The sequence below is a fragment of the Podarcis erhardii genome (genome assembly GCF_964252035.2).
Source record: "Podarcis erhardii genome assembly, chromosome: 14".
In the NCBI taxonomy this organism is placed as follows: domain Eukaryota; kingdom Metazoa; phylum Chordata; class Lepidosauria; order Squamata; family Lacertidae; genus Podarcis; species Podarcis erhardii.
Window position 1 is genome coordinate 29,099,970 of NC_138503.1, and position 16,399 is coordinate 29,116,368.

Consider the following 16,399-nt stretch of genomic DNA (forward strand, 5'->3'; position numbering starts at 1 on the left):
GAAGGAGACAGACAGGTAGGGGGGTAGCCTGAGGGTGTGGGGCAGCGCCCCATTTGCCTCCATGGCCCACGAAAGGGGTCCCGGGGCTATGGCAACTGCTCCCTCCGTGCTGGCTGCAATCGCCTGGCCGTTGCCGTTTTCCTCCCCTCCCCCTGGCCTGGGCAGAGACCAGAGGATGAGCGGGTGGCACCCCGTCCCCGTCCCCTCCAGCAAAATCAGTGCGCATTCTGGGGAATCCCCGGCCCAGTTTTGCAGAGGGGGGACGCGCTCCGTCCGGCCCCCACCCTACTTTTAAAGCAGGGGCTGGAAAAGCCGGTGGGCGGGTCCCCACTCCAATCCATGCTCCGCAGTACCGGGCCGTCTCCTCCTCCGCAGCGCTATGTCAGAGGAGATGCTTGACGCATCGCGCCAAGCACCGGACTTGGGCAACTGTTACGTTCCTTCCTTCTACCTTCCGATAGGCTACAGTGAAAACAGCGCTTCCCTCTCATTGGGCAGAACGAACTCTCGGACGGAATAAACGCCAGGGAGGTGTCGTCCGTCTGGCAGTTGGGGGGCGTGGCGGCCCCTTATACGGAAGCCAATCAGGGGGCGGCGGGGTAGAGTTTGAATTCTAGGCGGAGGCGCAACGGCTAGCGGAGTTGCGCGACGCGGAGCCGAATAAGCAGCGGCGGTGGCAGCAGCAGCAGCGAGGGAGAGAGCAAGAGGGAGAGAAGTGGGCTGGCTGGCCTTGGCGGATACCCGCGGCCATGAGGAAGAGGTGGGCATTTGGAGGACGAAGTAGGGGGCGCTCTCTGGTTCGCAGGCGGCTGCCCGTCCGGTGTAACTCCGCAGTCGCCTCGCTGCGAGCCAGGAGCGGCCTCTGCCCCGGAGGTCGCTCTCTTCTCGGGTGGCTGGTCGGTCATGGGGAGGGTTCCTTTTCCGCCCCTGACGGACTACCTTCCCTTTCTCGCAGCGAGGTTTTGGCCAGCGAGTCGGTGGCCTGCCTGAACCAGGCGCTGTTCCAGCTGCGCGACATCTGGGAGGAAATCGGCATCCCCGAGGACCAGCGCCTGCAGCGCACCGAAGTGGTGAAGAAGCACGTCAAGGTGAGCAGGGCCGAGAGATCCTGCCAGCTGAGCAAGGGCGAGGCCATGGGATGCCTTATGCTGACTCAGAGCAGTGGCCCATCTCCCCCAACATTGGCAGCAATGGCTGTCCAGGGTTTCAGACAGGGTCTTCTCGGAGCCTGACCTGGGGGTTGGACTTTCTGCAGACAAAAGCAGGTGCACTGTCACTGAGCTGACATGGTCCTTTCCTACTAGGGCTGGCATAGATATTAGGCAGGGTGAGGCTGGCTCATAGCCCCAGAGTGGCAGGGCGGGGCACCGCAGCTGGAGGCAGCAGGGCAGGGTGGCATTTTCCATTTTGCCTCAAGTGACTAAATGAGACACGCCATCCCTGTTCCCCATTGCACTGCTCAACCAGAGGCTGCTGGGCTACAACTTCCACTCTCCCCAGTTAGCTTAGCTAGTGGTCAGAGAGGCTGGTGGCAGCTGTAGGTCCAAAAATATCTGGAGACTGAAAATTGAAAAATGCTGTTTTGGAGCAGGGGCTCCCAAACTGGTCAGAGGCTCTTCATTCAGGTCACTGTGGCATGTCTACTTTAGCTGTTCATATCGATTTTTAACCATAATTTAATTGCTTGTTTCATTAGTTTGTGTTCTTCGTATTTTGTTGTATTGCCATCTATCTATCTGTTTGTTTGTTTGTATACCACCCTTCATCTCAGAGCAGAATAAACCGCGGAATAAAATCATACAGCATCTGACAATAGAGCATTACAATTGCTACAGAAGGTGGAAAAATCATTAAGCAGTCTGGGTGGGGGAAACAGAGAATAGAGGAGGCTCACCTGGCTTCACGGTTCAAGGTCAAGACCTGTAAGATGATCCTGTGACTGGATTAGACCAAAAGCCCATCTTGTCATGCAACAGAACACAGGAAAGTGCCTTAGTACTTTGGTCCATCTAGCTCAGTATTATTCACTGGCAACAACTCTTCAAGGTTTCCGGTTTCCCAGCCCTACCTGGAGATACCAAGGATTGAACACCTGAATGTAAAGCAGGTGTTCTACCAGAACTGTGGCCCTTCTCATCCTATAGTAGCCTCACTGCCTCCTGTGGGAACGAATTCCGCAATTTTAACTGTGCTGCATGAACAATTTCCCTTCTTTTTGTCTTGAATCTCCCTACATTCAGCTTCATTGGATGACCTGTTTGGTTATCACTGTCTGCTTTCTCCATGTGTAATTTCCTACTACTATATTGTAAACAAAATCTCCCCTTATTCCCTTATGGGGTACACAAGAGCCCTTATAGAGTCCTTTGTAGGTTCTCCATTGGTAGGACAAAATAAGAGGCCAACCAGAGAATATTGAGAAGCAAAGCAGCTAGTAAGCCTGATCTTTATTAAAGCTGTTGCAGCAGGGTGCTCCCCTCACAAGCAGGAGAGAGGAGGAGGACCCCGAACAATGGTGCGCAAGGCCTTATATAAACATTTTGAAGTTCCCTGCCCTGGAGCTCAAAACTATCCCTCCATACATCATACCTACATCACAGAAAAGGTGGTCTACAACAGAAATTTTAATGCTGTTCTGCCAGGTTATCTGATAATGCCTTATCTGATTGCCTTTCCTGGTAGTCTGGCCATTCCTTTGAGATGGTAATTACATAATTCCTGAGACAATGGGAAGGTTTTTTCACCTCCTTCCTCCTTGCAGAAAAACACTTGGTCAGCTTGGGAGTCAAAATGGTTTAAGGACTGTCTTCCTGTGCTGCTTCACACATGTGGTTTATATATTTATGTATGTATGTGTTTGCTTGGTGCATTTATGAAATTTATTATATCTCTAAGACCTTAAAATCTTAAAATTCTTATAACAATATCATGCCTCCCGTTATCACCTTTTTCAAAATGCTGTAATCTTTCCTCACAAGGGAGTTGCTTCAGCACCTTGATCATTTTGGTTGCCCTTTTCTCTACAGTTTTTCTAAGATGCAGGAACCAAAACAACCTCACAGTCCAAGTTCAGCTGTACCATATTTGTATGAAGATGTTACAATATAGGCAATTTTATTTTTGGCCCCTGTCCTAACAGTTTCTTTTTGGTGAAGGACTTGTGCATGATCATCACGAAAAACAAGCCCACATGTGCAGGGCTTTCTTGGGAATGATCAGCGGGGGCCTCTGACATGCTCTACTGATATGGAGCTGCAAGCACCAGGGGAGGGGGTTTCCTAGATTAAACTGACTGGGCTCTGTAGCTGCTGTAGTGTCCTTGCTTGCTCTGGGTTCAATGCTGCTTGCTCTTGTGCCACCAGGGCCTGCTGGACATGATGATTGCGGAGGAGGAGAACCTCAAAGAGCGTCTCCTGAAGAGCATTGCAGTGTGTCGCAAGGAATTGGTGATCCTCTGCAAGGAGCTGCAACTGGCTCCTTTCGAGGTGAGGCTGTGGGCTGGCGAATGTGGCTCAGACGCCATCTCTTAGAGGGTGGTCCTGCTGAGCTCAGGGGAACTGTTTTTCTCACAGGAGGACGAGGAAACCACCATCCTGCAGCTAGAGAAGGACCTGCGCACCCGTGTGGAAGTAATGCTGAAGCAAAAGCGGGAGAGGAAGCAGGAGCTGAAGGTGCTGCAGGAGCGAGACCGGGAGATGTGCGACCTGCTTTGCACAGCTCCCTATGGCATTGACAGTGAGGCTGTTCCCAGCCTGGCGGAGCTGGACCACTTCCGGCGCCACTTGGCAGGACTAGCAACTGAAAAGGTGGGCACACTTTGTGTGTGCATGAGCAAAGGTGGGGAGGCTGAGGTTGGGGCTAAATGGGTAATGTCCTGCTTTGTCCTGCTCCTCCAGGAGCGCCGGCAGAAGGAGTTCCTTGACACCAAGAGACAGATCATCCTGTGCATGGAGGAGCTGGAGCACACCCCAGACACCAGCTTTGAGCGAGATGTCGTGTGTGAGGAGGAGGACGCCTTCTGTCTCTCGGAGGACAACATTGCCGCCCTGAAGGATCTCTTGCAGCAGGTCAGAGGGTGGGGTCTGGGAGAAGGATCTGGGGGGCCTTGCCTGTGACATCCCATCTCTTCTGCTGCTTTAGTTTGGCTCAGACTGGCCTTTCTGTCCCTAGCTCGAGAGCAGGAGAGCTCAGAAGGAAGCCTTGTGCCAAGAGCTGCGTTCCAGGATTCAGGTGCTGTGGGAGCGGCTGCAGGTGCCTGCGGAGGAAAGGGAAGCCTTTGCCCCCTACATGGTGGGAGCCAAAGCCGCCATCATGGATGCTGTAAGGAATACTAAAGGTCTGAGGCCTTGGACCAGCCGCAGTGGTTCCTGTGCCAAGCCAAGAGGGAGAAGGGGTGCTTCGTGCTGGGCTCAGGATCAAAGGGGAGCTGTTTCAAACCTTCCTCTGCCTGCTCCGAATCCCATTGCACCATGAGAGAGCCCCCCTCATGTTCTGTGGTGCACACAGGAGGGGAGAGGGGGTCAGTGCCATCAAGGTGTGTGTTGACCCTTTGCTCTTCCCCGTCTAGCTGAAACTGGAAGTGGATCGCTTGCAAGAGCTGAAGTTTCAGAACATCAGAAATGTGGTGGAGGCCACCCGGGCTGAGCTGGCAGACTACTGGGACAAGTGTTTTTATGGGGAGGAGCAGAGGCGAGCCTTCTACCCCTACTATGAAGGTGAGCAAGTAGACCCCTCCCCAGCTGTTGCTGCTGGGTATAGATTGATTGGCTGTGGCCTCTTCCTACTGGGTATCCTGTTTTCCCCCCCTCCTTCCCAGATGACTTCACTGAAGAGCTGCTGCAGCAGCATGAAGAGGAAGTTTCCCGGTTAAAGCAGTGCTACGAAAGGCATCAAGAGCTGTTTGAATCCATCCACAAGTGGGAGAAGAACTGGCGCCTCTTCCAGGAGCTTGAGGTACAGTCAGAAGCCACACAGATGGCCAGATGGCTGGTGCTGGGCCAGGTGGGAAGCCACTGAGGGCCAGCCTAGGGTGGCTTCCCAAGCACAAGAGGCCGACCCATTTCCCAACTTCTCCCTTTTCAGAGGAAGGCGACGGACCCCAGCCGCTTTACCAACCGAGGGGGTAACCTTCTGAAAGAGGAGAAGCTGCGAGCAAAACTTCAAAAGACTCTTCCAAAGGCATGTGGCCCTTTCTGCCCTTGGGAGGGACTGAGGCAGAAGGCCAACCAGCCTGCTGTTTGCTTTGCACCATGGTTGTGTAGCTTAGCTGAAGCCAGTTGTCTCTCGTTGCAGCTGGAGGAGGAGCTAAAGGGGCGTGTGGAGCTCTGGGAGCAGGAGCAGGAGCAGGCCTTCCTGGTGAATGGGCAGCGCTTCATGGAGTATGTGGCAGAGCAATGGCAGCTCCACCACATGGAGAAGGAGAAGGAAAAGCAGGAGCGAGTGAGTGAACAAGCTGAGAGCCCTCAAGCAGCTTCCATCTCCGCATCACTTAACAAGGACCCCTTTGTCCTCCTTGCTTTAGTCTGAAAAATGGACTCCTTTTTCTCTTCTCTGGCTGGTGACTGAGATCACCTTGGCCCAGGTCTCCAAAGGATGGGAATGAGCTGAACCATCCACACTGGGTGTTTGAGGCCTTGCTTTGTGTGTCTGAAATACAGGGGAGAGGGGGATATACTTTGGAGCAATGGTCCCAAAGCTGACACATGCTGCTGAGAGAACCACCCAGTAATTTGAAGCTTAAAATTAGCTGCTGGGCTATCTTGGGCAACCTGAGCAGGAGTCATCAGTACCCCTCTGGCAGTGAGTAGGTAGGCTGAAGAGAAGATGTCTGCAGAGGACTTCAGTCACACCAGTCTTGTAGCCTGACATGAAGGACTTCTTGCTGCCTTCCCTTTTTGTGGCTAATCTAACTCGCTCGCCATTCCCTTCTGGGGCTTCTGTGGATACCAACCACCCCAATTCCTTTTTCTTCCAGCAACTCAAGAAGTCTCGCCAGATTGAGGAGGAGATGATGTATGGCAGCACCCCACGGACCCCCAACAAGAGACGGGGCTTGGGCTTCATCACACCCAGCAAAGTGCGGAAGGTCCGTGTTGCCATGTGATGCTTCATGCAGAAGGGGCACTTTATTTGTTTGTTTGTTTGTTTCCTAGTATGACATGTGCAATGAATTATGAATTTTGGTGGTTTTTTTAGTTATTCTTGAAAAAGTTATGGGATGGCAGTGTGGCTTTTGTTGAGCATTTCAATTGTACAGTAATGTAGAAAAGTGGTGTACAAATTGGCAATGAAATATAAATGCTGGAAATGTAAGCATTAGTACAATAAAACCAAATGATTTTCATTGACCAAGGAAAAAATGCCTAAGGAGCCAAAGGGAATTGAGAATCCCTCACAGTGGCTACAAGAACCCGTCTTTGCAAAATACTGGGTGGAAACGCAAATTCCAGGAATAGCTGAGATAAAAAGCAAAGATGTGTGAATCACAAAGCTCACACAAGAGGAAAGGAGGCAAACCTAATAAATTTCTGCAGAACTACAGTATGTTTACTGATTGATAGTCTAGCAAGGTATACTCCTCAGGAGATGATGTAATAATAAATAGCATAGCTATAACCTGACCCTTTGCACAATATTTTCTTTTATTAAAAAATAAATAAATTCTATGGTACAGCCACATCCAGAGCATTATGCACAGTTCTGCTTGCTCTTAATATGCATCCACACACCCTTCCAATATTTGATAGGGTTGGAGATGGTGTAAAAAAAAAAAAGAGCTGCAGCTCCACTGTGAAGAGATGTTTTATTGCTAGGTGCTTGGGGTGGAAAAAGAGTGCTTTTGCCACCTGGAGTTAGGGAGAACGCACTTGTGTTAACTCATGTTTTTTTCTTGCAGCTTAACACCACAGCTACCCCGAACAGCACCATCCGTTCAGCATTTGGGGGCTCTCTGTTCCACTCCCCAACACCCCACCCAGCACTCTCTGGAGGAAAAGTAAGCAGCAGCTGCTGGTATCTAAATTCTTTCTGTTTCCAACATTCAGTCCTGGGTGCAAATCTTTTTTATAGCTACGCATGGACCCAACAGGGAAATTATCAGCAAGGGCTGGGGGCAACCTCATGGTTTACTGAAGTGCAAGAAAACTTATTTTTAAAAAAGTGTTACTGTTTATTACTAGCTTTGTAAAACATTATTTAGGCAACATACATTTATTCCTCCCAACCATCCTCTTAAGCAGCGGGTACTGCAAGTAGAAAAGAGGCCATCTTCCTAACACTTCAGCAAAAGTTCTGTTGCCACTTTTATGCCCAGTCAGAAGAATGCAGTGCCCTCGTAGAATGTTGTTCTGTGTTGTCCCCCACCCACCCCTGTGGCTTACTGGTTCCTGGTTGCTCAGTAACCTTTTCTGTGTTGCTTCTCTGCAGGGCTCCCGGAAGCTTGTTGTCAAAAGCTCTAACCTCCAGTGCTGCTCCCCTCTGCCTCCGCAGCCTGTCCGGACTCCCAGCCGCATGGCCCCCAAGTCCCCTCGCCCAGGACCCATGGAACACAACAAGGAGAACTTTGCTCAGCTCAACAGAACAGTTCTGAGCGGTGGGTGCACCCCTGCAGCCCCTGCCCAGAGCACCTGCAGCATTAACTCTGTTGCCAGCACCTATTCAGAGTTTGCGGTAATTTCCCTCTTCTCTCAACGCCTCTAACCTGACAGCCACCACTCTCAGCAACTGGGCTGCCAACTGCCCTTGCCTGCCCCACTCATTCCCTTGGGGAGCCACAGGCCACCCAGGATGCTGTGAGCCACCCTTGAACTGTAATGAAGCATGCAGTACAACGGTAATCATTTCACATTTTCCTTCCCAAGAGCACCCCCTCCCTAGCTGAGCCAACCTCCTAATGCAACAAGCCAGCCGTTCACTCTACTCTGCTTGGTTGGTCTCAAACATGGACGGCACCTGGCCCCACACCTAGCTTGCGGTGGCACTTTATGGATAAACTCAGGTTGCATGTGAGCCTATGTCATAAAGTCCTAGCCCCATGTATGCATTTTCTGGAATGGAAAGCAGCTTCAGGGAGGGGCATGAACAAGCATAGAGCAGTGGGGAGGGAAAGAGTGTACCTGGACACTGGGAGGGGAACATTTGGAAAAGGGTTAAGCACCTCTTTATTCCCCTTGCATGTGTTTGCCTGCAATATACCTGCACGGAGCTTGGTGTCAGTGGGGAAGGTTTCCTTGGGTTGTGTAGTGTTGGTACACCTTCCCTTCCCTTCTGCCCTGGGCTGGGACTTCCACACTCACAAGAGGGTGTCCACTGCTCTTTGATCCATCTTGCTCAGTTACATCACATATAATTTATCTTTTCACAGCAAGAACTTTCAAAGGCTTCCAGATCTGACTTCAAATCCCGCATCCTTAACTCCACGGTTTCCAATGCTGAGAGCTGACGGGGAGCTTGTACACAGTGGCAAAGGAAGGTAGCCAAAGGAACTGGCACCACTGGACTTCCCTCCTGGGGTTAGGCAAAGCCGTGTGCCTCCCTGCTTGGCTCTGTTGCCCGTGGCAATGGAGGCAGGGCCACTTTTAACTATTTGTTCCTTGTTTTTACCACAATGATTTTTTTAAACAATTTTTTTGTATATTAAAAAGAATAAAATGTAAATGTTGCAAAGGGTTTCTTATAAGTAAGCCTACTCTAGTGCACAACTTGCTGTCTAGTCTAGGGTTCCAGCAGCAAGGGAAGAGGGATCCTGGCCCACCCCAACCTATCCTCTTGCAAGCCTCTGGAACGTTCGCTCCTGCCCTCTGCTAGGCAAAGGGTGCAAGAGAGTCCACAGTGGCAGCACTCCGTCCATTCTGTTAATGCGGACAGAATCTTTACTGCCCTTCTTGGTGCTTATGCGGTTGCTTTTGGGAGAGGGAGTAGTTGCAACAGAAGTGGAGAGGGAAAGCAGGCAGCCCCTAAACTTGCTTGCAGTAGGAAAAAGTGATCAGGTCCTGGGGCTTTTTAGGACGTGTCCCCATGCTTGCTCCAGAGGTCTTGTTCCACTGGAGAGAAGCACAGCTCACCTTTAGTTATGACAAATGGGACGGGGCTGACTTCTTGCTGCTGCCTTTGAGCTGGGCTAGTCCTGGCTTCCTCATGGGGATGGGGAAGGAGGAGGAGAGGCTTCTGCCAACCACCCTCACCCTCCCCATCATCGTGGCTAGATTTGCACCTTGTTTTCACTACAGTGTCCTTTTATTATTTATTTGTATGGCAGTATGTTCACATCTTGTTTATCTGCTGTTCTGTATAATGACTAATCAATTGTATTGTTCTGATGAGGGCTCTTAGCTGAGGAGAGCAGTCTAACTCTACTCCACTTCTACCGCAATGTCCTGCTACCTGGCATCTGGCTTCTTGCCCGAAGAACCATGACTGTGTTGCAGGCTAATAAGGATGACAGTGGCAGCAACAGCTTTATTCACAAAATGACTGTTCCAACATCTGTTTTGTCCATCATGGCAATTTAGCGCTACATAAAATATGCTCTGTATAACTCTGTCTCTGTGGTGTTCTTGGAGGTGCAAAAACAGCTCCCTCTTTTATCTAAAGTTGCCCTTGTGTTGTTCATTGAAGTAGCTGTTACTGGAAGGCAGGTGGAAGGAGGATTAGAAGAAGCCACTACCCCTGATCTGAGACTTGGATAAAGTCAGATTGAGCCTCAACTCAGACAGTAGAGCATTGGACTGGAATGGCAGTAGGAGTAGGTCCTGTTCATGCTGTCTTCCCAAAGGTTTCTGGATTCTTGCCCTCCATCTCAGCTGTTATCGGGCCACAGCATGTACATAGGTAGTCCATGGTCCACATACCACATCTACTACACGTAGACCCCAGTCCACAAAGCAGGACACCCTCTTTGCATCATCAGAGCTGGCTGTCTGCCCATGCCCCAGTTGGCCATATTTACCTGCAACCAAGAAGAGCTATTGGCACCAGTTTGCCCTTGGAGCAGGAAGAGAAGATGGAGTACTAACCCTAAGGGCAGCTATAATCCACCCCCCCAGCTTACTTACCCCAGCCCCAGGTGTAGAGCTCTCCTGTACCTGAAATACAAGGATGACCTGTGTTTAACTGAGGTTGTTGAAGGATAACAGTTGAGCACCTCTGGGGGAATGGGGCAGATCCAAGAAACAATGGAAAAGGAGAAACCTTCAGGACCCTTTTACGCTACGTTGTGATTTCCCAACCATGCAAAAACCAAAGAGCTTGCGCTGTTTAGGAACTCCATTTAAAGTGCAGCAATTTTGACAGTAAGCAGTTTTGGGAGGGCTGCTGGACATCCTTACACATAAACTGTGTTAGACGTCACACACATTTTACGCTTGTTTGTCCTTCACTCTTGGATGTTTCCCCTTCCACAAATGAGGCTCAGGCGGACAGCAACAGCCCCAGGATATTTTTCAGGTACTGGGCAGTGAAGCCTTCATCCTGCTGTCCCTGTGCCCCCCTCACTGAAAGACAAATTCAGTGTCCTCTTACATGTCACAGCAGCGGTGTGTCGTGAACCACAGCTGATCTTATAGACATCTGCCCCATCTGGCATATCCAGCAAAGCAGGGAAGGCTTGGATCGAAATGAATGCAGCCTTGCAGGGTCCTTGTGCTGCTTCCTGCTCTGCCAAGTTCAACTCTGTGTCCCCTAGAAACAACCCAGTATAAATAAAACTGCCAAAGTCAACTCATACCGCAGCAACAGCCACGGGGTATAGTGTATGTTTGCCCTGGGCCAAGTTTGCCAAGAGAGCATCTAGCTCTGTCCCAGAAGTGGCCTCACCTCTCTTCACCTCTGCCGTGGTGGCTCTACTCTCAGCTACAGATTTGGAAGGTAGGGCCAGTTGTCCCGTCTCGTTCCAGCCCCAGACGTACAAATCGCCTGCTTCTGGCAGAGAGTGAGAAAGAGAGCAGCTAGGAGCTCAGTCCAGGACCAACGAGGCCTTTTTCCCAAGGAAGAGGCCTCATAGGGCTGGCAAAATGTATTCTCCAGCGAAAGCTGGTTCTGGCCTTATGAGGGATTTGGCTTCCCATGCAAAGGGGAGTTTATTATTTGAAAGCGATGGGAATGGGAAAGGTTGTATCGGAAGCCTCACCCCCATCTTTATATTTTTGGGTTTATAACTTTAAGAAAGATTAAGACAGAAAAAGTAAATAAGGGCAGAAGAGGTAACTGTTAGCAGTATCTTTAACAGCTGTGAAGAAAAGGAAACTTCACTTCTGTAGGAGATGCATCTTTCAAAACCCCATGAACTATTTAAACAGTGGCAGTGGCTGATTGGTGGCCTTAAGTCAGCCCTGGCTATTGAGGGAGGAGGTCCAACAAAAATATGTGGACAGCCACAGGGTCCCTGCCTCTGTTCAGGGAGCAGGAGCCCAGTTAACCCCTGACACCACATCAATAAGCCTCAAAAGGTTGGCAAGAACAAGTCTGTTGATATTTTTGTTGCTATTGTTATTACCAACGTAAAAAAGCAACAGCAACTCTATTTTGGGATGCTGGAATCCCTAGCTAGTCATTGCTTAAGATGGGCCACTACAGACCATGCCCTCCTGCCCCCTTACCACTAATGCCAGCTGAATGCCATCCTCCTGCCGCCACATCCACCATGGGCACCCCGTACAAGGCTTCCACCAACTGGGGCTCTGTCCTGCTCTCCAGCTCCCCGTGGCCCAACTGCCCGTGCCTGGGAAGAAAAGACAGGAGGAGGAGTAGCCACCATGCTCCCCCCCCCCCAATGCAGAAGCCCACCTGGCACCAGGTAAGAACCTAAGAAGAGACCTGCCGGATCTGGCCAATGACCATTCTAGTCCAACATCCTGTTCTCATATTGGCCAACCAGATGCCTGTGGAAACCCACAAGCAGGATCTGAGCCTAAGAGCACCTCTCCCCTTCCTCTACTGGCTTCCAGTAACTATGGAGGCAGAGCATAGCCATCATGGCTAGTAGTCACTGTGAGCCCTCTCCTCAATGAAGTTGCCCAACCCTCCTTTAAAGCTGCCAGCCATCACTGCCTCCTGTGGGAGGTCGGTTGCTAGTTTTAACCATAGCCCTGCCAGGAGGGCAACGCTAAGTCTTCACCTGCGCCAGACTCACCTGCCGCCTCCCCAGGAGAAGAGGGCCCCCTCTGTGTTGAGCAGCACCGCATGCTCGTAGCCCAGGGCCAGCTTGCGAGCCTGCAAGGTGGAGGGCAGAGGGGTGAAGAAAGGGGGCCGAGGGGCCACGTACCCGCCAGGCACCAGGGGCAGCTCTGGGGCAGAAGAGAAAGAGGGTTAGGGGCAGAAGGGATGGCTCATCCTGGGGTGCAGCGACAGCTTCCTCTTCTTTCAGGGCGGCGCTTCTGCCCACGCACCTACCTACCTACGGTCGCTGCTTCCTCAGGGAGGATCTCGCACCTCCACGCCGGCTCTCCTTCCAGGACCAGGGCCGAACCCTCCACCGGCCAGCTCTCCACCGCCGCCTTCCGCAGCACCAGCACGTGCGTCTCCGACGGCAGCACGTCCCGGCAGTCCTCGGGCAGCGCAGCGCACACCGCGCCTTGCAACAGCACCGGGGGGGACCCTGCGGGAGGCAGAAGGCAAGACGGGGCGAGGGGGGCGGATTGGAGCTCTCAGTCCAAGCGGAGCAGGAGGCAAAGAAAGAATATCGGGGCCACAGAAAAGGAGGAACCACCCGACCCCCCGCCAGGGACGATCAGGCAGCAACCTAGAAAGGCGGCTTGGGGCCACCATCAAGGCTCACGGAAAAACTTCTCCTCTATTGACGGGATGGGGCTCCTGTGACCTGCCTGGCGTCGTGGGGTTGCATCTCCCGCAGCCCCAGCAAGCAGGCGAGGAGTTTGGGGTTGTCGATGGGGGGTGCAGAGCAGCATCTCCCCCACGGTCGGGACCCCTTAGTCCGTCCCTTCTATATGCCTTGGAGCGCGCGGTTCTCCGCTCCTGCTCAGCCTAAGGAAAAGGGGTGGGGAAGCGTGAACCCTGCATGGCCCCGGGACTCTGGTGGGTGCCTCTCACCGCCGGCGCGGACGATCCCGGAGAAGCTCCAGCTCGGCCTCACGCAGCGCACTGGCCCGGCCTCGCCCCCGACCAGCAGCGGCGCCACTTCCAGCCCGGCTTCCGTCGCCTTCCCGAAGCAGAAGCCGAACTGGAACCAGCCACCGCCGCCGCTTCCCCGAGCTCCCTCCGCCATCTCCGCCGCCCGGAAGGCGAGCGCCTCTTGCGGCGGGTCCGGGACAAGAGGCGCCTCGGTCGGCAGTTTCCACCCTTTCTCTGACTTTGGCGGAGGCTGCCTTGGGCCGCCCCGGTGTCCCGCTACCCCCCCCCCCACCTGAAAACAACTTGCTCTTTCCGCTCAGAGTTGATGGCTAGTGCCGGGACTGGGTAAAAGGCGGATCCAGATGATTTTAGACGGATCTTCATGAATTCATATGGTTTTTTCATTCAAATTAAATAAAACCACCACGATACTGTAGACCATGCCTGTAGGCAGAACCATAAAAATCACGCACCCACTGTTTCGTGGGGCTACTATGGTGCAAAAACATGCTTAAAAAACACGGACCCTCATGATTTTTGCACTAGATCAGCCGGAAGGCACCATCAGATCAAACATCATGGCCATGGGCACAGCATGCACCACAAAAATCACAGATGGCCCAAAAACGTGGTTTCGAAGCACGGATCCTCATAGATACTCACGCTTTTTGCATTGGGCCACCCCAAACTCACTGTCAAATCACATATCAGAGCCAGGGGCGCAGCCTGCACCACAAAAAAACTCGGATCCATGGCTTCCTGGCCATACCGTGGCCCCAAAACAAGTGGTACCAGTCCTTGCAGTTTCCTTCACAGTAAGCCATAGTTAGGTCACCACTCTCCTTCATGGATCACTGCCTTGTCGTGGCAAAGGGGCTTGAACAACTCAGAGAAGCTATGAGCTATGCCGTGCAGGGCCACTCAACATGGACAGGTCATAGTGGAGAGTTTTGACTAAACGTGATCCACCTGGAGCAGAAACCGGCAAGCCACTCCAGTATCCCTGCCAAGAAAACTCCATGGACAAAGACAACAGGCGTATAAAAGTTATGACGCTGGAAGATGGGCAATTTGGCTCCAGGGACCACGCATTCACTCCATAAGACGCGGACATTTCCCCTTACTTTTTAGGAGGAAAAAAGTGTGTCTTATGGAGCAAAAAATACAGTAGTTTATAAATTTTACCCAAAAGGTAGACCTCTGTTATGATGGACTCAAGTTCTGTCTTTTCTCTGATTTAACTGTCTGCCATACAGTCTTTGCTGAATCTGGGTATTAGTTGACAGTATGTAAGCAGTTTCATATTTTTTCTCCTCTTTAACACTTTGGCATGTTTTTGATCTCTTCTTGAAGATGAACCATATCTTGGTAAAATATATAGTCGGACATTCTTCTCTTGGCTCTAATAGTAATGTTCCTGTGGTGACACTAACAGTGCCTTTTTGTGATTTTTGTGGTGCAACTCATGATTTTTGTGGTGCAGGCTGTGCCCCTGGCTATCATGCGTGATTTGATGGTGAGTTACGGGTGGCCCAATGCAAAAAGCGTGAGGATCCACGAGGATCCGTGCTTCAAAACGTTTTTGGGCTTGTGTTGCCAGGAAGCCGTGGATCCGTGTTTTTTGTGGTGCATGCTGTGCCCATGGCCATGGTAATTTGATCTGATGGTGACTTTGGACTGATCTAGTGCAAAAAGCATAAGAATCCTTGAGGATCTGTGTTTTTTAACCATGTTTTTGTGCCATTGCGGTGCCACGAAACAGTGTATGCGTGATTTTTTTGGTTCTGCCTGCAGACTAAGATGTGGTCTAAAGTATCATGGTGTTTTTATCTTGTTTCAATATAAAAAAGCTGTAGGTGCCTGAGGCAGTGAACTGGGGCAGTACTGGACTTAATGTGCTGCTTATAAGGTAATGGTTGTTCCTTCACATCTGTCATAAGCTACAAGCAACCCAGGTTGCCCCAAGAGCAGGGACACAGGAGCACAGTAACTGCCTCCCCATCCCCACCCCAGTACAATGAAGCTGAGAAGAGACAGTGGTAGAAGGAACTCCTCAATATAAGGCTACAGTCCTTGCGATAATTACCTGGGTTATGTCCCCTTGGGCTTCTTGCTCAGTAGGCAAGCCTAAGAGTGCGTATTAACTCTGCTTTTAAAATCACTCAAGGCTTTTCTTCCCTGCCCCTTACCAGAGAAACAGCTTGATGCTTGTGTTACCTTGAATGAAGCTGTGGAGAGAATATCCTAAATAATTCAAACCAGGAGCAGAGAGGAACTATTATAATGCCCCTACTACTGCCAAGCAGCTGGTGAAGCTGGACCATAGAAAACCAGGGCAAGCCTGAAACCAGGTCCCCTTTCCCTGGTTGGCAAAAGGCGCTGCTTTGGCAGGAGAGGGGGCGGGGGTTGAAGTACCTCTGCCCAGCTACTGCTGATGGTATTGCTAGTGAAGAAAAGAGCCAGTGGAGAGAGCCAGGAGCACTTCTGTGGCTTTCTTCGCAAAGGAGTTTGAAGGATTCTTCATTCTTTTGCAGTTTCAAAAACCTCTGTGGGATAGCAGACCCTCCAGATCACCTGAGAAACTTAACCTGACAGCAACCCCTGTTGCACCCACATCAAATCGGTCCACGGCTCTCTCAAGGGTTGAAAACTAAAATCTCAATTTTTCTTTCCCCAACACATGAGGTGATATGAGGCCTTTACAGTCATACCTCATGTTACAGACACTTTAGGTTATGTGTTTTTGGGTTGCGGACCGCAGGAAACCTGGAAGTACCGGAACGGGTTACTTCCGGGTTTTGCCGCTCATGCATGCAAAGCGCTAAATCACACTTTGCAGATGCACAGAAGTGCCAAATCGTGCCAGTGCCTGTGCAGATGTGGCGCTTCAGGATGCCTCCGTCACGGATTATGTCTGCAACCACTGTATCTTACTCTTTCCTGCAAATGACAGTTCATGCCATGACACCTAGAACCAGCTCCAGGCCCAGTTTTAAAGTGCAAAGGGATCTGGTCTGGATTATGAATGTGCTGCAAAGCCCCTGTCCCACCCCCGCTTGGTTTTTAAAAGTAAAACGGGGAGAGAGAGTTTAAAACCCTCAAAAGTATGCCATCTATTAGTACATGGTGAGTGAGTGGTTGCTTTCAAGAGTTTAATGTAAAAGAGGAGGGAGGGGGCTTCAGCCTTCGCTCCTGGACCCAGCAACACCATAGGACACAGGCTTGGTTGTTCTTCCTTGTGGGAGGGAGGTTGGTCCAAGTGGGAAGGGGTCTGATCATCTTATCCCTCTGCCTGAGTCACTCTGGAGGTCAGACATATCCCTAAATGATGATG

At 51.2% G+C, this 16,399-nt stretch overlaps 2 protein-coding genes across 6 annotated transcripts; one reads left to right on the forward strand and one right to left on the reverse strand.

The window, feature by feature from the left end:
• The first annotated feature begins 579 nt into the window (after window positions 1-579).
• On the forward strand, window positions 580-9,535 carry PRC1 (protein regulator of cytokinesis 1). 4 transcript variants are annotated; one of them, XM_081840414.1, is made up of 14 exons: window positions 580-760; window positions 956-1,088; window positions 3,363-3,485; window positions 3,573-3,806; window positions 3,897-4,067; window positions 4,171-4,320; window positions 4,568-4,715; window positions 4,817-4,953; window positions 5,083-5,178; window positions 5,293-5,439; window positions 5,975-6,085; window positions 6,896-6,994; window positions 7,489-7,668; window positions 8,363-9,535. In XM_081840414.1, exons 1-14 carry the CDS (start codon window positions 750-752, stop codon window positions 8,438-8,440), a joined length of 1,818 nt encoding a protein of 605 aa, XP_081696540.1. In that variant the 5' UTR covers window positions 580-749; the 3' UTR covers window positions 8,441-9,535. The 4 variants fall into 4 exon arrangements, with proteins under 4 accessions (XP_081696540.1, XP_081696542.1, XP_081696539.1 ...); XM_081840416.1 differs by having other exon boundaries at window positions 581-760; window positions 7,489-7,591; XM_081840413.1 differs by having other exon boundaries at window positions 582-760; window positions 7,426-7,668.
• Window positions 9,437-13,248, reverse strand: RCCD1 (RCC1 domain containing 1). 2 transcript variants are annotated; one of them, XM_081840417.1, is made up of 8 exons: window positions 13,045-13,243; window positions 12,392-12,592; window positions 12,128-12,281; window positions 11,595-11,716; window positions 10,813-10,917; window positions 10,519-10,677; window positions 10,053-10,082; window positions 9,437-9,946 (listed from the first exon to the last, which is right to left on the reverse strand). In XM_081840417.1, the coding sequence occupies exons 1-8, from the start codon at window positions 13,217-13,219 to the stop codon at window positions 9,804-9,806; spliced, it is 1,089 nt and encodes a 362-aa protein (XP_081696543.1). In that variant the 5' UTR covers window positions 13,220-13,243; the 3' UTR covers window positions 9,437-9,803. The 2 variants fall into 2 exon arrangements, with proteins under 2 accessions (XP_081696543.1, XP_081696544.1); XM_081840418.1 differs by lacking the exon at window positions 10,519-10,677 and having other exon boundaries at window positions 13,045-13,248.
• Between the last annotated feature and the right edge of the window lie 3,151 nt (window positions 13,249-16,399).